Genomic DNA, 26,918 nt, shown 5'->3' with positions numbered 1-26,918 from the left:
TCCTAGGGGTGACTCAATGTTAAGCCTAGAAAAGTCAGTTAAAGCCCCTCCACCCGCCATCTTAGGTGCGGGGAAAGCCGGAAGTGGTGGGCGGGATCGCACAGACCCCACCCACTCCAGGCTGGAAACGGAAGAGGTACCTCAAGACAGGGCTTCTCTAGGCGATGGGGCGGTTTGTACTCTATGTTGCCGATCGGACGCATGCGCTGCTTGGGAGGGCAGCTGGAGAGCTGCTGGAGGGAGAGCCGCTAGTAGCACCTGTGCCCAGGTGGGTGAGGGGCGGGGGAGCTGGATTCATGGAGGCGCAGTGGAGCTGCGGGAGAAGGTGAGGAGGGAGCCTAATGGGGGGTGGTGAGCGCAGAGGGGGGCACTAGAGAGAGCGGGGTGGGAGGGGCACACTTAAGGTGTGGGCTCAGGGGGGGTGACGTATGGGGGCTTGAGGTGGCGGCCTGATGGGGGCATAACCGGGTCAGTCGGGGGGGGGCATTTAGGGTGTAGCGAAGAAGAGGGCCAAGGAGCGTAAAGAGGGGGCTGTGTGATCCTACATCGGGGTGTCCAGCGGGCACTCAGTTTGGGGGTGTCCCGCAAGGGCTGTGGTGTGGCCCTGCTGTTGCCTGCAGGCTTAGCCGGGAACACGTGAGCCTCGAGAAATGGTGTTGATGATAATGACACCGCTTCCGTGCGCTGTGCTGAGATGATCCCACATCTTACTCGAAAGCCCTCCCTTTTTAATGATATGTATGTCTGTTACCGATAACAGTCCTGGAGACTGAATTCCTCCCCTTATTCCTGGAGGGAGCACACAGGAAAGGCATACTGGTGTGGCAGCTTCCACTGCCTAGCTTCTGTGTTTAAATTGCTGCCTTCCCTGTGCTTAGATTGCTCACGAGGTCATCAGTTCAATTTATACCAATGATGATGAGGGGGGTGTTGTGAAATAGACTCCTGCTCACTAGACTTGGACCTACCTATTTATTTCATATGTGCCACTGAGCAACTGCTGGATGGTTACAGCTTTCACTGGCTAAGTGATCTGAGCCAGACTAAAAGCAGTGAATTAAATTTATGAGCTTTAGTATCCTATTAAAACTCCATAGTTGCATAGCTCCTAGTGCTTTAAAAAACAAAAAACAAAAAAAATGGTGTAGGGGGAATGAGCAAATGTTATTGCTCTCCCTGTCATACTTCCAAATTTTTTCCATATCAGTGATACTGTGATCGAGCCCATGGGTGATATATTCCTGTTTTCTCTTAAAGGGATAAACCCTCCAATGTGACTCAGTCTCCGGTTAAATTGTTCAATGGTTAATGTGTCTTATCAGTATATATAAACTGATTACAAAGAAATGCCCCTATGTGTCTCAGGGAGGGATAAGTGATCAAGAAAGAGATGGGGCAATGATTCCATCTCTCTCATTCACTGAGTTGGGGTCCATATTTATTTTTAGTGAGCAATAGCTCTAGATAAAATTAATAAGAGATTAAATGTCAGATCATATTTTTATTTACTGTAAATGTTAATTTCACCCGTGATGTGAGAATCCATCAGATACATACTTTCTCAAACTGTATTTCCCCATGAGTAATAAAAATTCTTCAGTAAGAACTTAACTAATGATTTTGTTAATGATGCACCGCCTGGGGTAGAATCTGGCTTGCTCTTCCATAGTTACATTGGCTCTGTAAATGCTAACAGGTCAGAAGATATCATTAAACATGCAGATAGCAGAAATGGAGGGGGAGGGAAAGGATCATTAAAGATATACTCTTTCACTAAGCATTAGTCTGTCTGTCTTAGTTTTACCTAGTGTTAATGGTCATAATATCTCAGCACTATTATCTAATTAACCTGTGTAACTCACTGCCACAAGATGTCAAGGCCAAGAACTTACAATATCTAAACTTCCTAGAAATTCTGCTGTGGATAAGGAAACCACCCACAGTTATTAGACAGAATGAAAATTTGTAGTGGATATGAATACTTATGCTTCAAGGCATAAGTCAACTACTAGCTGTCATGAGCGCAAAATAAACTTGTTATGAGTAGGTTTATTCCTGTACATGGTTTATTGCGTCATCTTGCATTATCCTTTTTTGGAGACTGGATACTGGACTTCATGGACCACTGGTCTGACCCCTTATAGAAATTCCTCTGTTCCCATTTTAGAGTTCACTTTTCATACCAGAACTATTCTCTAAAGCAACCATACTAGAGCAAAAAATTGCTTTGAAAAACACATTTCCTACCTGTGTAACTAATAACATCTAAGAGTAATAAAAATGTAAATAACTTATAAAATTAATGTTAGTGTGTTTATGCAAATTAATAAGTCTGGTTCTCTTTTTATTTCTTGTGCATTAGCACAAATCAGTTGTCTGTACTGCAGACACTGCAAAGGAATGTTTGAATCCAAACATGCTGTGTGTTTTTTGTTTTTTGTCTTTTTAAATGAAAACATTTATGAAAAAGCATTAGGCTTAATAAATTCCTCTGTCCTGTCCTCCCAAGGGTTGGATATTTGACTGATCCAAAATTAATTGGTCAATTGACCAATCAAATACTGGTCAAATATTGTCAAATGTAAAAAATGGTCAAATATTATCAAAGCATGAATATATTAGAACGGTTTAAAAAAAAAAAGTAATTTTTTTATGGTATCCAGTAGGCTTAGCCTTAGATACTTGTGCGTGATTACAAAAAACAAGTTACTTAATTGAGTTATTTTAAGTTAGAAAAATGTGAAACAATTAAATAAAATTGTAAAAAAAGGAGACACAATATTACCTTTTAAAACAATATTACGTTAGCATTTAAATGTGAATGTTATTCACGACTGAGCAGTTAAAGAACAGACGTGAAATTAAACAGAAATGAAATATTTAGCAACTATAAAAAAGAGCCATTTTAAAATGCACTTATGCTAGATAGGCAGCAGCTCAATTCTTCAAGCAGCTCAATGGCTGTACATCTATTCTCTTTGTGTTGAAGGAGGAGGCTCCCTTCCACCATTCCCTTTTGAATTAATTTCTGTATGTTTGTCTAGTCAGTTTACATTGTAGGCACTTTGGGGGCAGAGACCATATTTTTTAACTTGTTTTATGTACTTTATAAACAGCCATGTACACTGATAGCCTGGTGAACAAATAAATATATAGGTATGTACAGTGTTTATTTAGAAGATTACAACTGGTCAAGATGTTGAATTTTCAGTTAGTTCTCCCCCCCTCCCCCCAGTAGCATTAGCATGTAGTTAAATGTCTTACTAACAAATGAGACCATGATGCAATCAAAAAGTAGGCCACCACCTACATTAGGGCATTCTTGCTCAAATATTTGACAGTATTTGCCCATGGTCAAATAATAGGCATTCAGGTGGTGCTATTTAACCAGTGACATGATCAGCTTGCCAACACTAGTCCCCTCAACTTTCTCTAACAAAAGTCTCACTTACCTTATCTTGTCTCTATAAGTCAAGAAATAGCTCTTCATTTTCAGAAGTTTGAGTTATGCCTATCCCACTCTAAAAGGGCAAATTGAAGGACGTGGGAGTGTGGGGTGTGGGAAGTACTATCTTAATTGTACCTTTTTATGGTTTTCATAGTATAATTTCAAACTTCAAGCTTTCATGTTCTGAAAGGGTGTGGGAAGAAAATGCACTTCTGAAGCCTTGTCTATGCCAGGAGCACTTTACCGGTATAGATATACCAGTATACTGTACTGGTAAAATGCTTCTGGTGTGGACTCAGCTTATTCCAGCAAAACTGTACAAAACAAGCTACACTGGCAAAACTGTGTTTTGCACAAATAGCTGTGTCTACAATAGGGGCTTTTGCCGGCATATCTATGTTGGTCAGGGATTGTATCCCTGTCCAACATAGCTATGCTAGCAGAAGTCTACAGTATAGACATGGCCTAAGCAACCTTAACTCCCCTTAACACAGTGGTTTGGTTTGGTTTGAATAATCTTTGGGTTTTAGTCAGTTCTCTCTATTTGGGGAAATGGGAATGGAGCTACATCTTTAGTCTTCTATCTGCGCTTCAGTCCCTGAAGATGCATGCACATGCTGAAGATGCTTCCACTTCCTAAAGGTCTCCAATTAGCTCACTGACAGCATTCTTTGTAAGAAAATTAAAATATACATGAGTATTCCATTTTACACAAAGGACCATTGATTTAATTACAGATAAGACAGTGGATATAAATATATATAACTTAACTGGGTCACCATACTGTTGAGCTTCACAGTAATCAAGTAGAGCCAGGCATTGCCTTTCCACAGTTCAATACAAGAAATTACATTTCCATTTACTAATTCACTTGTACCACGTAAGGAATTAGTAGCTTGTTTAAGAGTCTTTACAGAGTTGGGAATATTTATGCAGAGAGTCTTCTCCAGATGAATCTGTCATATAGTATGCTAAATAAACTCCAGTATGAAACAATTTTAGTTCAGGTTTCAGCGGGAGATGCTGTGTTAGTCTGGATCAGCAAAAACAACAAGGAGTCCTTGTAACACTTTAGAGACTAAGGCCCTAGTCTACACTACAAGTGTAGGTTGAATTTAGCAGCTTTAGGTCGATTTAACCCTGCACCCGTCCACACGACCAAGCCTGTTTTGTTGACATAAAGGGCTCTTAAAATCGATTTTGGTACTCCTCCCCGGCGAAGGGTTTAGCGCTAAAATCGACCTCGCTGGGTCAAATTTGGGGTAGTATGGATGCAATTCAACAGTATTGGCCTCTGGGAGCTATCCCAGAGTGCTCCATTGTGACCACTCTGGACAGCACTCTCAGCTCAGATGCACTGGCCAGGTAGACAGGAAAAGCCCCGGGAACTTTTGAATTTTATTTCCTGTTTGGCCAGCATGGTGAGCTGATCAGCACAGGTGACCATGCAGTCCCAGAATCGCAAAAGAGCTCCAGCATGGACCAAACAGGAAGTACTGGATCTGATTGCTGTATGGGAGAAGAATCCGCGCAGGCAGAACTCCATTCCAAAAGACGACATGCCAATATATTTGCCAAAATCTCCAAGGGCATGATGGACAGAGGCTACGACAGGGACACACAGCAGTGCCGCATGAAAATTAAGTTGCTCAGGCAAGCCTATCAAAAAACAAAGGAGGCAAATGGTCGCTCTGGGTCAGAGCCCCATACATGCCGCTTGTTTGATGAGCTGCGTGCAATTCTAGGGGGGGCCCTACCACTACCCCACCACTGTCTGTGGACACCTGCAAGGGGGGAGTCTCATGCAACAGGGATGAGGATTTTGTGGATGAGGTTGAGGATAGTGCACAGCAGGCAAGCGGAGAATCCCTTCTCCCTGGCAGCCAGGAATTGTTCTTCATCCTGGAGCCAATACCCTCCCAAGGCGAGCTCCTGGACCGCGAAGCCAGAGAAGGCACCTCTGGTGAGTGTACCTTTGTAAATATAATACAGGGTTTAAAAGCAAGCGTGTTTAATGATTTATTTGCCCTGAAGACTTGGGATGCATTCGCGGCCAGTATAGCTACTGGAAAAGTCCCTGAAGGATTTCCACTCCATCCCCAGACACATTAACAGACATCTCCGTGAAGCTCTCCTAAAAGCCTTTGCAGAAGGTTTCTGGGGAGGGCAACCTTATTCCGTCCTCCATGGTAGGACACTTTACCATGCCAGTAGCAAGTAGTCTGGAATCATTGCAGAACAAAGCATTGCAGCGAATGGGCCCAGGCTTTGGTGGCATTCAAGCAACATCCGTTCTTTATCTCTCTGTGTTAGCCTCAGGAGAGTGATATCATTCATGGTCACCTGGTTGAAATACGGGAAATTTGTGTAAGGGGACATTCAGAGGTGCCCGTTCCTGCTGGGCTGTTTGCCTTTGGCTGAAAAGAAATCATCCCCGCTGTTAGCCACGCAGTGGTGGGAGGCCCATTCATGCTGAGCTGTTTACGTTTGGCTGACAGGGATCTTCCCTGATACCGCAGCCCCTCCTTTTAAATGGCCAATCCAACGGGCTTTGCTTGGTATGGGAAAGGAGGGTGCTGCTGTTTGAAACCATTCCCACATGTTATGAGGTTGAAGAAGCTGAAACCCTTTGCCTTACCATGGCTGCCTGCAAGCCAAATTCTGTTGCCCAGCAGAGCGTCTGTGATGTCTCACACCAAACCAGCAGGCACTCAATATAAGAGGCTGTTACAGAGTCCCCGGGCAGTGCTCTGGAACTGCTCCCCACAAAGCCAGTCAGGACTTTGGGGAGCCTCCTCCCTTGGAGCAGACTGTCTTTAGGGCAAGAAGCTGACACGGCTTCATCTTCCTAGGTCTGACCTTGGAGCATTCAGCATATGCCCCTCCGTGCGCTTTCCACAGTGAGTTCACCCAGGCGGGGTCCTGGGGAAGCCAGGGGGTCCTGTACCCCCACTTCACAGTCAGACGTGACTCTTAACCAGCCAGTAAAACAGAGGTTTATTAGATGACAGGAACACAGTCTAAAACAGAGCTTGTAGGTACAGAGAACAGGACCACTCAGCCGGGTCCATTCTGGGGCCCAGCGAGCCAGACAACCCCATCTGCTCTTACTTCCCATCCCCAGCCAGCTTCAAACTGAAACCCCCTCCAGCCCCTTCTTCTCTGCTGAGTTCCTTTCCCAGGCCAGGAGGTCACCTGACCTTTTTGTTCTCCCACACCTTTAGCATCCCCTTGCAGGGGGGAAGGGCCCGGGCCATTAGTTGCCAGGAGACAGTGTTTCGGCCAGAAACTGAGGCACCCACACAGTAGTCAGAGGAAACATTAAGAACAGTCCCACTTCGTCACAGAGGCAAAATGCGATCTTGTACCAAAAGCACATGTCCTATGTAATATGAATTGCTTGATTCAGTGTGAAAGTCTTCCCTTTGTTCTCTAAAATGTATCTTTTAAAATACTATTCTCCCTTTTTTTCCTCCCGCAGCTGCAAATGTTTCTACGCGCCCTCATCATCTCCGTCCCAGAGGTTAGTGCAGGTTAGAAGGCGAAAAAAATGCGCTCACGATGACATGTTCTCAGAGCTCAAGCAGTCCTCCTGCACTAAAAGAGCTCAGCAGAATGCATGGAGGTAAACAATGGCAGAGTCCAGGAAAGTGTTAAATGAACACGATGAGAGGAGGGAGGAGCACAATGAGAGGAGACAGGATGCAATGCTGAGGCTAATGGGGGAGCAAACTGACATGCTCAGGCATCTGGTGGAGCTGCGGGAAAGGCAGCAGGAGCACAGACTGCCGCTGCAGCTCCTGTATAACCACCTGCCCTCCTCTCCAAGTTTCATATCCTCCTCACCCAGATGCCCAACAACGCGAGGGTAGGGGGGGAGACTATGGGCTCCCAGCCACTCCACCCCAGAGGATTGCCCAAGCAACAGAAGGCTGGCATTCAATAAGTTTTGGACTGGTAGCGTGGCCTTGTCCTTCCCTCATCCAGCACCGCACCTGGTGCTTCCCTCCTCACCCACCCGTCCTGGGCTACCTTGCAAGTTTTCCCCCTATTTGTGTGATGAATTATTAAAGAATGCATAATTTTGAAACAATTACTTTATTGCCTCTGCAAGCGGTGATCGAAGTGGGGAGGACGGTTGGCTTACAGGGAAGTAGAGTCAACCAAGGGGGTGGGTTTTCATGAAGGAGAAACAAAGAGAACTGTCACACCATAGCCTGGCCAGTCATGAAACTGGTTTTCAAAGCTTCTCTGATGTGCAGGGCGCCCTGCTGTGCTCTTCTAACCACTCTAGTGTCGGGCAGTGCGTAATCAGTAGCCGGGCGATTTGCCTCAACCTCCCACCCCACCATAAACGTCTTCCCCCTTACTCTCACAGATACTGCTTGCTGTGTGCTCCACAGTAATAACGATGGGAATACTGGTTTTGCTGAGGTCTAACCTAATCAGTAAACTGCACGATCGAGCTTTTAAATGTCCAAATGCATATTCTACCACCATTCTGAACTTGCTCAACCTATAGTTGTCCATGGTGCCTGTATATGACTTCATGAGCCATGGCATTAAGAGGTAGGCTGGGTCCCCAAGGATAACTATAGGCATTTCAACATCCCCAACGGCAATTTTCTGGTCTGGGAAGTAAGTTCCTTCCTGCAGCTGTTCAAACAGACCAGAGTTTCTGAAGGTGCGAGCGTCATGCACCTTTCCCGGCCATCCCACATTGATGTTGGTGAAACGTCCCTTGTGATCCACTAGTGCTTGCAGCACCATTGAAAAGTACCCCTTGCGGTTTACATACTGGCTGCCAAGGTGGTCTGGTCCCAAGATAGGGATATGCGTTCCGTCTATCACCCCACCACAGTTAGGGAACCCCATTGCAGCAAAGCCATTCATTATGACCTGCACATTTCCCAGAGTCACTACCCTTGATGCAGCAGCTCAGTGATTGCATTGGCCACTTGGATCACAGCAGCCCACACAGTAGATTTGCCCACTCCAAATTGATTTCTGACTGACTGGTAGCTGTCTGGCGTTGCAAGCTTCCAGATGGCTATCGCCACTCGCTTCTCAACTGTGAGGGCTGCTTTCATCTTGGTATTCTTGCACTTCAGGGCAGGGGAAAGAAGTCATAAAGTTCCATAAAAGTGTCCTTACGCATGTGAAAGTTTCGCAGCCACTGGGAATCATCCCAGACCCGCAACACTATGCGGTCCTACCAGTCTGTGCTTGTTTCCCGGGCCCAGAATCGGCGTTCCACAGCAGGAACCTGCCCCATTACCACCATGATGTTCAAATTGCCAGGGTCCATGCTTTGAGAGAAGTCTTTGTCCATGTCCTCATCACTATCATGATTGTGCTGTCGTCGCCTCCTCACCCTGCTTTTGCAGTTTCTGCACATACTGCAGGATAATGCACGAGGCGTTTACAGTGCTCACAGCAGCAGCGGTGATGGTGAGCTGAGCGGGCTCCATGCTTGCCATGGTATGGCGTGAGCAGGAGAGCAGAGTTTCAGCGAAAGCGGTGGAGGACGACGGTTAGCACCACGCACGTTTCCCGAGAAAGAACACATGTACCCGGGAGCACGTGACAGACAACACGGAGAAATTCACTATTGAGACAAGACCACCAGAGCAGAGTTGCAGCGGAAGCGGTGTATGACGACGGTTAGCAGTCCTATTGCACCATCTGCTGACAGCAGCACCCAGGACATGAGCGGCAGTGTCGGTGAGCTGAGCGGGCTGCACGCTTGCTGTGGTATGGCATCTGCATGGAAAAAAGGCACGAACGATTGTCTGACATTGCTAACATGTACCCAAAGCCACCTGCAACAATGTGTTTGTCCCATCAGGCATTGGGAGCTTAACCCAGAATTCCAATAGGTGGCGGAGACTGTGGGAACTGTGGGATAGCTACCCACAGTGCACTGCTCCGTAATTCGATGCTAGCCATGGTAGTGAGGACACACTCCGCTGACTTAATGCGCATAGTTTGGACATATGCAATCGACTTCTATAAAATCAAACCTAATTTCGTAGTGTAGACGTACCCCAACAAATTTATTTGGGCATAAGCTCTCGTGGGCTATAACTCACTTCATCAGATGCATGGAGTGAAAAATACAGTAGGCAGGTATAAATATACAGCACATGAAAAGATGGGAGTTGCCTTACCAAGTAGGGGGTCAGTGCTAACGAGGCCAATTCAATCAGGGTGGATGTGGCCCATTCCCAACCATTGACAAGAAGGCATGAGTATCAGACAGAGCCAGAAGGGTACCCAGAAGTCACCAACAAAGAAAGTAACAGAACACCACTAGCCATCACCTACAGCCCCCAACTAAAACCTCTCCAGCGCATCATCAAGGATCTGCAACCTATCCTGGAGGACAATCCTTCACTCTCACAGACCTTGGGAGACAGGCCAGTCCTGGCTTACAGACAGCCCCCCAACTTGCAGCAAATACTCACCAGCAACTGCACACCACACAACAGAAACACTAACCCAGGAACCAATCCCTGCAACAAACCCCATTGCCAGCTCTGTCTGCATATCTATTCAAGGGACAGCATCATAGGACCTAACCACATCAGCCACACCATCAGGGACTCGTTCACCTGCACATCTACCAGTGTGATATATGCTATCATGTGCCAGCAATGCCCCTCTGCCATGTACATTGGCCAAACCGGACAGTCTCTGTGCAAAAGAATAAATGGACACAAATCAGACATCAAGAATTGTAACATTCAAAAACCAGTAAGTGAGCACTTCAGTCTCCCTGGACACTCAATAACAAACTTAAAAGTGGCCATTCTTCAGTTAAAAAAACCTTCAAAAACAGACTTCAACGAGAAACTGCAGAACTGGAATTAATTTGCAAACTTGACATCATCAAATTAGGCCTGAATAAAGACTGGGAGTGGCTGGGTCACTACAAAAAGTAATTTTCCCTCTGTTGATACTCACACCTTCTTGTCAACGGTTGGGAATGGGGTTTTGGGGGAAAAATAGTGTGTGATTAGAGTGGACTTGCAAGGGTGTGAGACTGCAACTTTAGCATTCTTGTAACATCACTGAAAAAACAAAATTGTAGTCATGTAGAATTTTATTGAGTCCCATAGTTCTTGTGCTTGCTGCCTCAGCAGTCCTTAGCTGCTGGGAGGAACAACTGCAGGAAAAGTCCTGCTAGCCCCAGAGGCACGCTCAATGTAGATCAGGGGTCTCAAGGTCCTGGCCCACGGGCCATCAGTGGCCCGAGAACCTCCCCACTGCGACCTGCAGAGGAGAGACACAGGCAGCCACCCCAGCTCTATCTGCTGCAGGTGCTACCCCCCGCAGCTCCCATTGGCTGGGATAGAGGGACAGAGATACCATCACTAGTCACCAGGCAGAGTCAGCCATGGAGGCAGCATCACTTTTCTTCCCACAATGAATATAAACAAGTCAAAATACCGAACACAACTATCCGATGCACACCTTGCTGCAATCCTGAAGGTTTCAACTGCTCAGTCACTGAGGCCAAACATCAACAAACTGACAGAACCGAAGCATTGCCAGGTGTCTGGCAAACACTAAAAACTCTCTGGCAGGCAAAGAATTATATAAAGTTGTATGACAGTTTTATTATTTCTAAGAAATTTGAAATAAAAAATACAATATAAATGTTTTCTTTTCTGAACACCATCTTCAGTGACACTGTTGGCCCATTGGGAGGATTTGAGGACTGGCACTGGCCCTAAGGTAAATTGAGTTTGAGACCCCTGCTGTAGATGAAATCTTTGGAGAACTTAGCTGTGAATTCCAGCAAGTCTCTACTGAACATGCATGAACTGAGATTTTCAGAGGCTCACAACTTGGCCAAACTTAGGTGGACTTTCACAAGGATGATAAAAGGCACATTCTTGACACCAGGGCAACTCCCCTGCCAGATGTCAAGTTTGTGCTCCAAAGCATGGAGGAGCTAGAGATTCTCAGTGAAATAGTTGTAAGAATTTTTTTACAACAAAACAAATCATATTTCCTAACCTCATTCTGAGAAATGGCTGAAGAACTTAGCTGTAACTCTGTTTAAAAAAAATAATAAATAAAATAAAACTACTTAACCTGAGACAGACACCCAGCATGGAAAATTTCAACCCAAGCAGTTTGGTAAAGCTAAGCAACTGAAAACTATGTTGTCTAATGTAAATTGTCAGGCAAACTTACCTATAGGCATCTTTATTAGCACAGCCTATAATAATAATATGTGTTTGATGCAATATTGAGTGTGCATTTTTAGCACTCTAGGTTATAAAGTTTAGAGAGGGAGGTTTACAGGGAATAAGCTCTGCTATTATTGACAGTCCATGTACTAACCTGAATTTTTTATAAAAGTGGCAAATCTAGAGCTGCATGTTAGATAAGCAGCTCTGTTAGTATAATTTCAAGGGCTTGTCAGAGAAAGATAAGCTTCTCTTATTGCAAAGCTTATTCTGCATTAGTGGAATTAGCTTCCTCAGCTTCAGAGGGACTTGGGTTGGGTTTTTTTTAATTTTTTTTTGTTCCAGATTTCTTCCTCCCCATTCTCCCACCCCCAATGGAAAAAGTATTGACAACTCTGTCTCCAGCACTGTAAAAGCATGGAGAGAAAGTACCCATCTAGAGAGAGCCCCAGAAGGCTATTAACCAAACTGGGCAATGTGATGGACATGAAGAGATTGACGCATCAGTTCAGCATGGCAGCAGCTAAATCTGACAAAGAATCTGGATTCTCAGGTTTAGAAAAAGATAATTAATTTTCCTCCTGTTGTCTCCTTTAAACTTCACAGTTTGCTTAACAAAAGTATCTTTTTACAGTTCCAGACAACTTGTATGTGGAAGGGTGGGAGAACTAGTGTATAGGGCAAATTTGAAAATCCTGTGACTACATCTCTACCCTGATATAACGCTGTCCTCTGGAGCCAAAAAATCTTACCGCGTTATAGGTGAAACCGCGTTATATCAAACTTGCTTTGATCCGCCGGAGCGTGCAGCCCTGCCCCCCCCGGAGTACTGCTTTACCGCGTTATATTCGAATTCGTGTTATATCGGGTTGCGTTATATTGGGGAAGAAGTGTACTAAAATCTTCAAAGCCAAGATTTAATACTCTTCTAAAGCTCATTTTGTCAATCTGCATGGTATCAAGGTTTGCTTGAGTCTCTGCTTCTAATGGGCATATTTTTCATTTTAGCTACAATCTAGGAAAAGTGGCTCCTATTTGGTCATTGCATGACCTATTGAGTTACATGTGATCAGAATGTCAAACAACCTGTTACACTAGAAAGTAATTTTTGTAAGGTTGACTAAAATGGCACAAATAGAGTTTTAATACACACCAAAACTATGCAATAATCTCTCCGTTTCATTAGAAAAAAGAATTATATTTGTGAAACTGCCGTACTTTAGTATGCTTTAATAGATTGTACTTTGTCTTCATGCCTATTCAATCCTTGGCCTCTCTGAGACTACAACCAGGTGCCAGTTGTGAGGAAAGGTCCACATAAAAAAAATCCATCACTGAAAATTACTAACTAAAGTCAGAGGCCACTGAGCAGCCATCAGACAATGAATGAAGCCCATGTTAGTTGGAGTCCAAAATCAAATTAGCAGCATTGTGCACAATCTGATTGAACAGTGTGGAATCAGGAAATGGGTGGGAGCTTAGAAAGCTTGCTGCATATAAAACAACTAATAACTGGACTTTGTATCTACCAGATGGAAGTGTCAGAGTTCTGTGGAGCTGACCAATTCAGAGATTATGCTGAATGCATTGTGTTTGAACACAGAGGATGGGCCCTGGCAGTACCCACTGGCCACAAGCAATTCCTTCCCAGAACTTTCTCCTGTGGTCATAATGAAAAATGTACTGGTCAAACAGGTGTGTGAGGGGAATAATAATAATATATTGAAAAATATATTTTCCTTTCAGAAGGGCACTTCGCAAATACCTCTTTTAAAGGGTGACGTTCATCTAACTTGTTGCTACACTCAGAATCATAGTATCAGTAGATCTATTAGAGTGAGTCTGTCCCTGGCCAGAGGCAGGCTAACATCACAAAGATAGATCAAACATAAGTTTCTTAAGCCTCATACACCTTTGTTAAATCTCTTTATTTTAAAGGGCTCCTGGAAAGATAAAAGACATTCAGAAAAAATACTATTAGCACCTCAGATTATTTAAATGAAAGAATTTTAGAAATCTAGCGTACTTTCTGCATTGATGCTTTGCTACTTTACTACTCCTAGGGGAATTCTATGCCAAAAAATTTAAAATGCTTTGCAAAATATTTTAAAATTCTGCAAACTGCATATTTTATTTGTCAAAATAACACAATATAAAAAAACGCCAGTTTCAATTATTTTGGTAATATATTTCAAAATACCTGTTGGCAAGTATGTCTGTAACACTACAGACAACAGATTCAGGAAATGTTTTTTTGACAAATAGATTCCTTACTAGGCATATTAATACAGAACTTTGAGTAATAATTAATTTAACCTACAATACAGAATTGTATTTCCCGCACCCCTCAGAAGGAGTGCAAAGGCTTGTGGTAGTTACTCCTAATGGTGGAGCTGAGGGAAACAGAAGTAATTGCTGGGAAGGAGCCTGGGAGTGCACGTGGAGGGTTGTTGGGAGTGGGTGGGAGAAGTATGGAATGGGTTTTTTTGGAGGGGGGAAGGGATTGTGAGGGAGTTGGGGAGCTTCCCCCTTGGAGATGCTGGTTCACCCCTAGCCTCTCCCATTCAGTCAGGCACATCTGCCACTGTCACCATGTGTCCCTGTACTCCCACGTCCCCATATGGCCCTGCACCACCACTCCCATTCAGCCCCTTGCTCAATGCTGTCCCCCAACTAGCTCCTGTGCCCCTGCCCCAGTCTTCCCCCCACTAGTCTTTCTGAACCCCAGTCCGTGTGACCTCCCCAGCACCCCGTGTGCCCTGTTCTGTCCATCCCCGCCATATGTGGCCCTGCGGGCAGGGCACTGTAAGAGAGACCACCTCTCCCCCTCCTTCTCCATGGCTGGCTGAGCCAGCTGCCCTCTCTTCTGGCACCACACTGGCCCCTGGTGGCTGAAAAGTGTACCTGCAGTGCCTTCCTGGCAGTATGTATTTCTGGGGGGGAAGGAATCTGCAGGGGATGTGAATTCTGTGTGTGTGTGCAGGGGCACAGAATTCCCCCAGGAGTATTTTACTCAGCTCAGACAGTGAAACTAGAATAGTCAGTTTCACTTGCTAGGTCTCAAGTATTTAAGAAGGATTTTGGATTCCAATAGTATAAGCAAATGTTAAAATGTAATTCAAAATGAATAAAATATGAAACCATCTCTGCTTATATTGGTTTTTGTCAAAGCTTTTTCTGTTCTAATAAATCTATATTTTTGTGTCTAAATTAAGATGATTCAGCATCAAATGTTAAACAATTGTTAAATAAAAAGTAAATTTCAGGGCTTAAGTTGTAACAACTGAATGAACTCATTAATTGATTAGTTTCTCTGCCACATCGTTCTGTCAGTCTATGAGCACATTGTAAGCCACTTTTGAAACATGTACAATTTAAAATAAGGTGTGGGAGAAACCATGTTTCTAACTCTCTCATCAGAGCAGGACCAAAATTTCTTCAGCCTTCCATCTGAGTGAAAAATTCCTGAAAATGCAGTGGGGAAAAATGAATGGGAAGCCTCCAAAGCAGAAACCACAATCCAAGTTTAGACTCTCCTGACTTTCTTGTGAGATCTGACAAACTCACAGCCCAGGCTGGCATGGTTGCAAGCAAATGTGGTTACTTCTGGAGTAGGCATTTATAGGGAAGTCAGTTCTTTGATCTCCACGACATGCTCACTTTAGCTTGACAAAATTCTTCTTCTCCCCCCCCCCCCCCAATTCTTGGAAATGTGGACAAACTGTTTAAGCAGATGCACAAAGCTCTGATCTGGTAGGGGTTAGGCTAGCTTCTCCTACTGGTGCCTTCAGGGTGAGAGGTGGAAAATGAAATACTGGCTCTCTTGGTATGCTAACAAACTTCTCAGGGCATGGTGCAAGCAAAACTTTACCGGTTTTTATAATAAACCTAAGTTATGAAATTTTGTAATGTAGTAGAGTGAGGGAGAGAAATTAAGAATAAACAAGGAAGACAGTCCCTTCAGTCATAGATCTTCATGTCCGAACCTCTTTAACATGACTCCCTCTTTATTTTATATAAAGTAAAATGGAATACTTTACTTCAGCAAACAAAAGCAATGATTATAGGTTAATGATCATGAAATGCATTTCTGCCTCATGATCAGGGCTGGTGCAACCATTTAGGTGACCTAGGCGGTCGCTTAGGGCACTAGGATTTGGGGGGCGCCATTTTCTTTGGCAGCGACCGTAGCGGCTGGATCTTCAGCCTCCCTAGTTGCCACCGGCATTTAGGCGGAGGGAGCTGGTGCAGGAGAGCACGGGGAGGGCCGCCTGTAGCAAGTGGGGGTGGGGGGCGGTATGCAGGGGAACTCCCTGCCCCAGCTCACCCCTGCCCCGCCGCCTCCCCGAGCACGCCGTGGCTGCTTCACTTCTCCCGCCTCCCAGGTGTGCGGCGCCAATCAGCTTAGGCGCCGCAAGCCTGGGAGGCGGGACAAGTGAAGCAGCCATGGCGTGCTCAGGGTGCTCGTGCGCGGAGCTGGGGGGGGTGGGGAGCTGCCGCAAGGGGGGCGCCTCAGGGCGGAGGGGGGGAGGGCTCAAGGTGGAAGTTTTGCTTAGGGCAGGAAACATCCTTGCACCGGCCCTGCTCATGATAACTAAGCAAATTGGAATATGTTGGGTCAGTCAACTGTGTTTTCCTTTGAATACATTGATCATTGCCAAAAATAAGGGGGTGTATTGATTCATTGTCCCACACAATTCTTGGTGCGACAGATTAAAAAAAAAAAAATCACAGGTTAGACCATCAGCATTTTGTCTTTTTCTCCTCTGTTTCAGACCAGGCAAGCAGCTTAGGAGAACTACTAGAACAGCACCATCCTTCTACATCAAAACACATACTAGCTGTGCAGATCAGCTGTGCTGATTTTAAAGTGAAAATGTAGGCTATTATAATTCTGTTAAACTCAGTGCAATTTATCTGTGAAGTTTTTACAAGTCTTGTAAAAGTCACTCACCCATGCATACACAAAGCCTTTCTGGACAAGTGCTGTTGACTGCTGCAAAATTTAAGCTTTCATTTTTAAAAAAAGCTGTAAAGTGAGCTTTCCAAATGTGAATCGGCTGAGATGAATAGAATAACTTAGGAAAAGGGAGAGTGATACAAAGTGAGGTTTTGATAGGAGACGAAAGACCAGAGAACACAGTGTCAAGGGGAAAAATGAGTGATGGAAGGTGGAGGGAGGAAATGGACAATGTAGGAAAATATGTATTATGAGAAAGGAATCCAGGAAAGTAAAGAAGAGCAAGATAGCATATAGAAGCATCAACCAAATTGGGGCCACTTTATGCTAGGTTTTGTACAAACATATAGTAAATGACAGGCCTTGCACCAAAGCGCTTGCCCTTTAAAGCTATGCCTATGCTACCAGCCAGGAGAATGATTTCCCCTGTGTACACATACTCATGCTAAAGTATAAATAGTAGTGTAGCCACTGTAGCACTGGTAATGGCAGCAAGGCTGAGCACAAACTTGGCTGAAATTGTTGGGTATGTGCTTGGCATGACTCAGCCATGCCTCTGCTGCTACTGCAGCTCCATTGCTATTTATTCTTGTGCTAGGTTGATGAGAGGTAGCGTAAGTATAAGTACATGAGCAGGGGAATTATACCCTTACCACTTGCTATAGATGTAGCCCAAGGCTTCAAATTCTACAGCCCATCTGTATTCTGTATATCTAAGGTATTTATGGACCCCCTATTACCATAATCTCTGAGCACCTCCCAATGTGAAGTAGGAAGGTAATATTCCTATTTTACAGATGAGAAACAGTTTCTCTGCCTCTAAGTGGTTTGCCCAAAGTAATATTGGTCGCTTGTGGAATAGCAGGGAATTGAACCAGAGCTTCTTGAGTCCTAGGCTAGTATCCTAACCACAGGATCATCGTTCCTCTGCCATTTGCTGTTCATCAAAGCACTTAATTGTGTGGTAAAGTGCTTTGTTAAATACAGATGGACTCTAGCTCATGTTTAAATGCTTTGCTGCATTGGCATCTAAAAGACCCACCATTAAAGGTAGATAAGACAAATAAGTGGGAGGTAGGGTGGATGTCTTAGGATAGGTTTAGCTGAGGGCACAATTTTGAGCCAATTAGTATCAATGTGGTAAGTGATTTTTTTTTTAAATCAAGATGGTTGATAATGTTACAAATATTTAATTTTTTTTAAATTGCCAGGAAGGGAAGGGAAGGGAGAGGCGGCACAGGTGTTTTTCTCCCACAGTAATAGACTTTAAGCTTGTCAACACACAAATTTGCACCAGTTTAACCAAAGGTGTGGTGTTGAAAGGGTGCAACTTTGTGTGTAAAACAGGTGTTTCTCCTTGGGCTAGTAGGCATTAGGTACACTTCAGGTGCTAGGTTTTTGTATAATATGTGGTTTCAGTAAATTTTAAAACTACAGCACTTGTTAGTGACCACCTATTGTGTTAGAAATAACTGAGACTGTTTCACGCACTTGCTGTAAGAATAGGAGATAGGATTAGAGTTCCTATGTCTCAACTAATACATAATTTCAACTTCTAGATAGAATGTTTGTGCAGCATTCATCTGAATGGTTTTTTAAAATCATAACTACAAGTGTTGTGGCTTTCTTTCAAAGTTGTCTGGACACTTGTAGTTATTATTCTCGTATTATATCCTCAAGTCCAGGGTTGCTCCCAGCTTGTGTTAGCATAAATAGGAATGCTAAAACTGAATGGCTTCTAAATGTATTTGCTGTTCAGCAGTAAATAGATTCTGAATTACAGCTTTGTCTCTAGCAGTGTCCTCAAATGTCACAAGAAGGGAAGAATGAATTTATAGGAAGTAAAACCTACTCCGATTGCATTATAACTGGCAGCATTTAGCAACAGTGTCTATAGACATTGGCACTAGGCTCACTTGTTCTGATAAAACTTTTCTAACATTTTTTCTTACACGGTTAGTTGTGATAATTCCACTTTTTCCACCCATACTTCTCAGGGAAGCAGTTCATCGCAGCTTCAGTCTTGGACTGTTCAGCCATCTTTTGAAGTGATTCCAGCTCAGCCACAGTGTTTCTTCATCCAGCCATCTCCCCTCCCATTAACCCTCACCTTCTTGGTGAAAAGAGAAGTGACTCTACTAATTACCTGCCCATCCTGAACGCCTACGCAAAGACAGCACCACATCCCAGCAAAAGAGATCGTGTCTGGGATCTGGAGGAAAGAGGGAGAACCAGTGGACAGAAATGGCTTTGCACAGATACTGCTATGTCCAATAAGACTAGTTTATTGCCCTCTAGTGCTTGCCCCCAAGTATCACCTGACTCTAAGCCTGGTCAGGACTCTACTCAGCAGAGTTCTCCAACTTTGATGGCAGATGGCTTAATGTCAACTATTGATGGCTTTCAGTATGTTTCTACTGCCAAACAGAAGGCCCCAGGTTTGATTCCCTTTTCCCCTACTAGACTCCTCCAGATATCAGACTGCAAATCTCCTGAGATGGAGAATCCAGTACATCATATGATGCAATTAGCAACCTGCAGCCCACTTTTGGCAGCAGAAGAACTTTATACTACTCCTGAGCTATTGTTGCAGCAGCAACGCAAGCGCAAGCGCTTTCAGAATACCTTTGTTGTGCTGCACAGATCTGGATTGCTGGAGATCACCTTGAAAACCAAGGAGCTGATTCATCAGAACCGGGTAACCCAGATTGAACTGGACCGACTGAAGCAGCAAACACAATTGTTCATGCAGGCAATAAAGAGCAATGCTCCTCAGGCCTGGGCAGAGCTAGAGGCATCCCTAACAGGATCAGATAAAGCTGACAGCAGCCTTGAGGCTTCTCCTACATATCCCAACATGTAGCGCAAAAGATATATAGCTGGTCAAGTGATTAGAGTGCCTCTCTTCCTCTGTCTCAAGCTTTTACAAGAGCATTTTTTAAGTTTGAGACTACTTTTAAAACTCATTCGCAAAGCAGCATGCCATTAATAAATTGTCCCAAATGCCAGTTGTGAGACTGGCACAATGGGAGGCATAGGCAGGAATTAGTACTGCTTCATGTGACTTGGAATTGAGTAACTGTGCTCTTCTTTGGGCCATGAAGGTGTGAAAGTGCTATGATGTGATGTGTTCTCATTCTTATGATGGAGAACATTGCAAATGGCTCTTTCCTGGCAAGCACCTTTTTTCACCCCGCTATCTCCAGACAGGCAATTCACAGAATGGGACAAAAGACCTGGTCTAGGGTAGCCGCTTATGAATTGATAGGGAAAGAGGAAACTTGATGGGTAACATGGTATCTCTGGCTTTGTGTTAATATTCCAAAGACACAAGGTGGCCTTGCTTTTGGATAATCACTATATTGAACAAATGGAGATCTGCTTGCATTAAAGCTGCACTCCATATGTTGAATTGCTTGAGCAAAGTGGGGGTGGGGAAGTGAGGGATGTGATAGTTCTAGGCAGGCCCTGTCAGTCTGCCTATTTTAATTTCTTTAAAGTTGAGAGCTGGGTGAAAATTTGAAAGCACTAGACCTGCACTGGAAGTGTCTATTCCAAAGCAGGTTTATTTGTACTGCCCATTAATGGCTAACAACTGTTCTAAGCAAGGTGGCTTTGGATTTCCCAAGTATGCAATGAGTTAAACACTGACAGCTTTTTTTTTTAAGTAATGAAGTGATATTTTTTAAATGCATTACAATGAAGATTTGTAGATTCCAAGGCTAGAAGGGACCATTGTGATCAACTAGTATGACTTCCTGTATATCATAGGCTATAGAACTTCCCCAAAATACGTTCCTCGCAAGGCAGCTAGCAAGACCAGCTATGCATCCTTTCGGCTTTATCCAGTTTAGGAGAGACTCTTTTCTGGCTGTGAAATCAGCTTGCTGAGTTTAAAGAAGGAAAAAAAATGGTTGTACAGGTCCTAGAGTGAAGCAAGCCTTGTTTTTCTTTTTATGAGAAACATCTGATTGTATCACTAGAAAAGACTCTGGTCACCTTGGGGATATCTTCCCAAGAATATGACCTTGAACACTTTTTAATGTTCTCTTCAGTATGAGTATTATCATTCGCAACTTGATTGTCTTGAAGCATGCACTTACGCACTGATGCTGGTAGAGGCATTAGACCTTAGTGTCAGCTGTACCCGACAATCTTGTTTCAAAAGCTGTTCTACAGACACATTCATGTTGTTCGAATTTGACTTGTCACTCTCCTTTTTATTCCCTTCAACTTGAGCCATGTCTTTCAAATACTCCTCTGTATAAGGAGATTTTAAATATGGTCATCTAAGAATGAAGTGAACAGTCTCTCCCATGCTAAATTATATGATCAGAGTCTGATCCCTTTGGTTTGACAGTGTTTTTCAAACAAAACTTGCATTTCATGTGATCAAGTATTGCCTGGACATTCTTACATTCCTGTATGTATTTCAGTTTCTCAAAAAGAAACCTAAAAGCGTTCCAGTTAGAAAGTTTGAGTTGGCCTTTTGTCTTTCAATTCAGTGATGTGACCCTTTCATCCTTCTGATGGTCTCAAATGAACATTGCAGGAGGTCCTAAAGAATTCACCTGCAGCATTACTGTAACAAATGCCTTAGGAAACTTTGGAGGTAGGAGAAGAGTCTTCCCTTTTCAGCACCTTACTTAGCTCACTGAAAAGGAGTTGCATACGTGCCTCAAGGAGGGATGGAACATGAAAGTCAGACTTGGACTGACCTCTGGAGATAGAGATTTCCCTCAAAACCCAACTGAATAGTAGCTGATTGAGCACCATCCCAGCTGTGGGGTAGAGCACCACCAAAGAAAGCAGGGGGAAGGGGGCAGTGGATAGGAATTTGGCCAAAATCTTATGTGGGTTTCCTGTGTTGCCTCATATCTGAAGTTAGCTTGCTACGGTTAACACATGGCATAGTGACACCAAATTCAAACAAGAGGCTGTATATGCCAGGAGGGCATCACACATTCTGAGCCAAACACTGAGACACCTGAGCCCACTAGAGAATCATAACAAAGTTACTGCAGTGGAGCTTCCAACCCCCTTATTGAAAGGGAGTAAAGGTTGTTCCATTGATCTGAGTGATACAGGTGTTTGTGTATGGGATTGCAGAGAGGGGAATAGACATGTGAGCCACCTAGTCCTATCCTCAAAGGTCCCTTCTCTTTCCTTGGAAGCTCTGCTTCTCCCATCTGAGGCTGTGGAGAATCTTAATAAATAGGGTCTGAATTTAGGAATGACTGTTCTAGAATGTGAAGTGATGGATCTAGAATTAATTGTGGACATTTTAGAGATGAAGAGGAACGAAGGGGGGGATGACAGAAATTCAGTCCCAGATGATTGAAGGGAAGAGAGGGAGGCTCCCACTTGCTCCACTCTGGTGGAGCAGAGAGGGCAGAAAATTACCCTAACAGGATATAGTGTACTTCCTGATGTAGGAAAACCCTGGACAGTCTAAATCTGCTGTAGCTCACACAACATCACAGGCTCTCTCACGAGGGGTGGGCTAAAAGTGGTATACTCAGAGCTGGTGGATCTTTCTAACTAGTGTAGTTTTGTATAAAATACATGTGAACATAGTAAAACTGTGAATAGAAGTTCAGCAACTGCTTAGAAATCATACTGCTTGTCAGAATCCCAACTTCTTATTCAGTCAGTTCTGAATTAGAAAAATCTTCAAAGCTATTGAATAAATCTGGGGTCACCTAGGACCCATGTCACCAGATAAATTAGCAGTTAAGGTCATTAAAGAAGTATGCTGGAGGGCACTGATTATAGATATACAAAAAGCTGTCAAACCCCAGATTACTCATACGTCTCTTAGCTGCTTTTATTGCTGGAAGCTTTACTGAAGCTTTATATAGCAAAAGCTTTCCTACCCTAGTTGTAAGTTTAGTAAAATAAAAGGGCATGGAATTATGGTGAGAGAATTCATTGGTTTTTAGTAGACTTGGTCTGAAGCTGAAGCCAGTTCTAGACTGAATCCAGAAACAGCCTAGCAAGATTGTCTAAAAACATCAGCCTCTTCAATGAAACAATTCTGTAAGTATAGGCCCTGCAGGTTTTGGAGGTTTTTTGATCTATGGATCAACTAGAACAGTGTTTCCCAATCTTGTTCCACCGCTTGTGTAGGGAAAGCCCCAAGTGGGCCGGGCCAGTTTGTTTACCTGCCGCGTCTGCGAACTGTGGCCAGTGGGAACCGTGATCGGCCGGACCTGTGGACGTGGCAGGTAAACAAACCGGCCTGAACCGTAGCCAGTGGGAGCCGCGATTGGCCAGACCTGTGGACGCGGCAGGTAAACAAACCAGCCCAGCCCACCAGGGGCTTTCCCTACACAAGCGGCGGAACAAGTTTGGGAAACACTGAACTAGAATTTGCTTTAACAACCTAGACTTAAACCAGAGGTCCTGAGCTCTGAAAGATCATTTAAACAGTTTCTGTAGCTTCAGCTGTTGCTGCTGCCACCAACTGGCTGAAGTGACAAGGAAAGGGGAAGGTTGATGGGTCAAGCAGACTTCTGCTTTCATGTAAAAGTTTTAATAACTTTATACATCTTCAAGTATCAGAGGGGTAGCCGTGTTAGTCTGGATCTGTAAAAAGCAAGAGTCCTGTGGCACCTTATAGACTAACAGATGTATTGGAGCATAAGCTTTCATGGGTGAATACCCATTTGTCAGATGCAGAACTCTTTGTTGCTTTATACATCTTGAATTTTTAATTGCTTTAATGAAGTTTTTTTAAAACTTTGATAACTCTGGTTGATTGTAAATATTTTCTGTACCTTCAAGTGCATTGCAAAATCTGAATACCGTAGTATGAGAACTTGATTACAAAATGTGATTTTTTTTTCTGTAAAACTTTCTAGAGACAGACTGTGAAAGATTAATGAAATAAAGTATGTGCCTGAAAAATTGTGGGTTGCTATAATAATATACTATTAAACTATGGAGTTCTTTACCACAAAATACTCTACACAGACACACTCCTGGGGGAATTCTGTGCCACTGCACACACACAGAATTCATGCCTCCTGCAGATGTTTTTTCCCCCCTGCAGAAAATACAGTCTGCCAGAAAAGTGCTGCAGTTACACCTATCGCCCACCAGGGGCTGCTTTGGAACTAGAAGAGAGGGCAGCTGGCTCAGCCAGCCCTGGAGAGGAAGGGTCAGAGGCTGTCTTCCTCACAGCACCCTGCCCGCAGGGCCATGTGAAGAGACATGGGGGGATGGACAGAGCAGGGAACACTGGGCTGCTGGGGGGTGATACAGGCTGGGGTTCAAAAAGGCTAGTGGGGGGGGACGACAGACGGGGGTGGGCACAGGAGCTAGTGAGGTAACAGCATTGAGTCAGGGGCTGAATGGGAATGGGTGCGTAGAGCCACATCAGGGCAGAGGGTGCAGGGATACATGGGGATGGGGGGAAGAGGTGGCTGGGGAGGGCAGGGAGAAGGGACACATGGGGATTGTGACAGATGTGTCTGACTGAAATGGGAGAGGCTCGGGGTCAGCTAGAGTCTTCATGGGGGAGGCGCCCCAACTTCCTACCAATCCTCCTCCCCCTTTCCCTACTTTTCTTCCTCTAAGTTCACTCCTAGGCTCCTTCCCAGCAATTACTGCCCTCTCCCTCAGCTCCTCCATTACCCTTGACTCCGCCAAGCCTTTGCACTGCTTCTGAGGGGTGCAGGAAATACAGTTCTGTATTGTAGTTTAAATGAATTATTACTCAAAGTTCTGTATTAATATACCTGGTAAGAAATCTAATTGTCCAAAAAAAGAACAGGAGTACTTGTGGCACCTTAGAGACTAACAAATTTATTTCAGCATGAGCTTTCGTGAGCTACAGCTCACTTCTTCGGATGCATAGAATGGAACACACAGTCAGGAGATATTTATACATATAGAGAACATGAAAAGGTGGAAGTATGCATACCAACAGGAAGAGTCTAATCAATTGAGATGAGCTGCTATCAGCAGGAGAAATTTTTGTCCAAAAAAGATTCAGGAATTTTTTTTTGTCTGTATTGATACAGACATACTTGCTGACAGGTATTTTGAAATAAATTACCAAAATAATTGAAACTGACATGATTATATTGTGTTATTTCGACAATCTGCAGAATTTTAAAATATTATGTGTAGAATTTTTAATTTCTTGGTGCAGAATTCCTCCAGGAGTAACGAACAGCACCACAGTGACATGAAGCTGGTTCTGGAGCAATGGGTACCAACAAGTGGCATGTATTAGCACGTCCCTACAAAAAGTACCACAGGATCTTTAATGTTAATCTATGCCTATTATATCTCCACTAAAGGGGCAAACGGTTTGGAAAAGAAGAGGTAAAATTAGATTTCTCAAAACATTCAAAATATGTTGTGAAAAATCCTGCACTGGCATAGAGATGGGCTAGATAATCAAACAAATCATTTCTATCTCGAACTTGCATAATTATGTGAAAACTGCAAGAAGCATGCTGTCTGTGTAGGGGTAGACACCTACACTGATTGCTAATCTTGTCAGCCAAATGTGCAAAAGTTGAAATTGCAAACTGCTAATGTGGGTTATCTCCTCTCAAAGAGGAAGCAATACTTTTTTCAGGAGCCAAGAATTTCAGTCTCTCCCCAAGAAGGATGTTCTTGAATCATACAATCTATACAATTGCATCCAGTGTTTTCAGCCCTGACTTCAGGAAAGTCAAGCTGCCAGATCAGTGATGTAGGGCAAATTCTGCTCCCAGTTTCCCATCCTTTGCGCTGCCCAAGTGCCAGAACGGAAACAGAAACCAGTCACTGTCCTGTTAGGGATTATCCCAGCATGCAGGAGTTGCTCACATCCATAGAGGCAGAGTAGCTGGCTGCTATGCTATCTTCCTCATCACCCCTGCTGCAGAAGTGGAGAAAGGGAGTGGCTGCACTCTGGCTATCCATAGCTGGTATGTGGTTCTTTGGGATATGTCTAGATCAGGGGTAGGCAACCTATGGCACGGGTGCCAAAGGCGGAACACGAGCTGATTTTCAGTGGCACTCACACTGCCTGGGTCCTGGTCACCGGTTCGGGGGGACTCTGCATTTTAATTTAATTTTAAATGAAGCTTCTTAAACATTTTAAAAACCATATTTACTTCACATACAACAATAGTTTAGTTATATATTATAGACTTATAGAAAGAGACCTTCTAAAAACATTTAAGTGTATTACTGGCACGCGAAACCTTAAATTAGAGTGAATAAATGAAGACTCGGCACATCACTTCTGAAAGGTTGCAGACCCCTGGTCTAGATGACAAAAAACAGGGTTGGTTTTTTGTTGTTTTGTTTTTTTAATCAAATTCATAGATTACAAACCCAGAAGGGACCATTGTGATCTAGTCTGACCTGCATAACACAGGCTATAGGACTCAGAATTAATTCTTGTTTGAGCTAAACCGTATCTTTTAGAAAAGCATCCAGTAGTGATTTTAAAATTGCCAGAGATGGAGAATCCACCAGTTGTTCCAATGGTTAATTGCCTTCACTGTTAAAAATGTGTGCCTGATTTTAAGTCTGAATGTGTCTAGTTTCAATTTTCAGGCACTGGCTCTTGTTACACCTTTGTCTGCTGGATTGAAGAGCCCTCTGTCAAATTTCTGTTCCCTATGTAGGTACTTACAGACTGTGAACAAGTCACCCTTTAACCTTATCTTTAATAAGGTAAACAGACTCAAGGAGTTAAATTACTTAATGTTTTCCTATCGATATCATGGGTCTTCCCTGAACCCTCTGCAATTTATCAACATCCTTCTTGAATTGTGAGTACCAAGACTGGACACAGTGTTCCAGAAGTGGTTACTGCCAAATACAAAGGTAATATAACCCGTCTCTCCTTGATAATTTCTTGGTTTATACATCCAATGATTGCATTAGTCCTTTTGGCCACAGCATCACACGGGGAGCTCATGTTCAGTGGATTATCCACTAGGGCCTTCAACTCCTTCGGAGTCATAGCTTCCCAGAATAGAGTCCCCTCTCCACTCTCCCTAACCCCCCCACCCCGCATCTTATAAGCATGGCCTGCATTCTCTGTTCCTAGATGTATGACTTTTTGCATTCTGTGATACTGAAACACATATTGTTTGCCCCCAGTTTACCAAGTGATGGGATTATATATCATTTCCCTAATCTTTGTCATCTGTAAACTTTATCAGTAATTATTTTGTTTTCTTCCAGGTCATTGATAAAAGTGTTAAATAGGATAGGGGAAAGAGCCTGCAAGACCAATTAAAAACACACACTTAGTGATGATTCTCATTTACAATAAAATATTGAGACAGATCAG

At 43.7% G+C, this 26,918-nt stretch overlaps 1 protein-coding gene across 1 annotated transcript; it reads left to right on the top strand.

Annotated features, from left to right (window-relative positions):
* The first annotated feature begins 78 nt into the window (after positions 1 to 78).
* Positions 79 to 22,668, top strand: CIPC (CLOCK interacting pacemaker). Its single transcript, XM_039538948.1, is given in 4 exon segments — positions 79 to 268; positions 13,182 to 13,344; positions 18,607 to 18,676; positions 18,679 to 22,668. Coding segments are annotated over 4 exon segments (1,131 nt in total). The 5' UTR covers positions 79 to 164; the 3' UTR covers positions 19,473 to 22,668.
* Positions 22,669 to 26,918: the final 4,250 nt, after the last annotated feature.

This window comes from Mauremys reevesii, linkage group 4 (assembly GCF_016161935.1).
Source record: "Mauremys reevesii isolate NIE-2019 linkage group 4, ASM1616193v1, whole genome shotgun sequence".
Taxonomy (NCBI): domain Eukaryota; kingdom Metazoa; phylum Chordata; order Testudines; family Geoemydidae; genus Mauremys; species Mauremys reevesii.
This window is presented reverse-complemented; position numbering and strand designations above follow the sequence as displayed.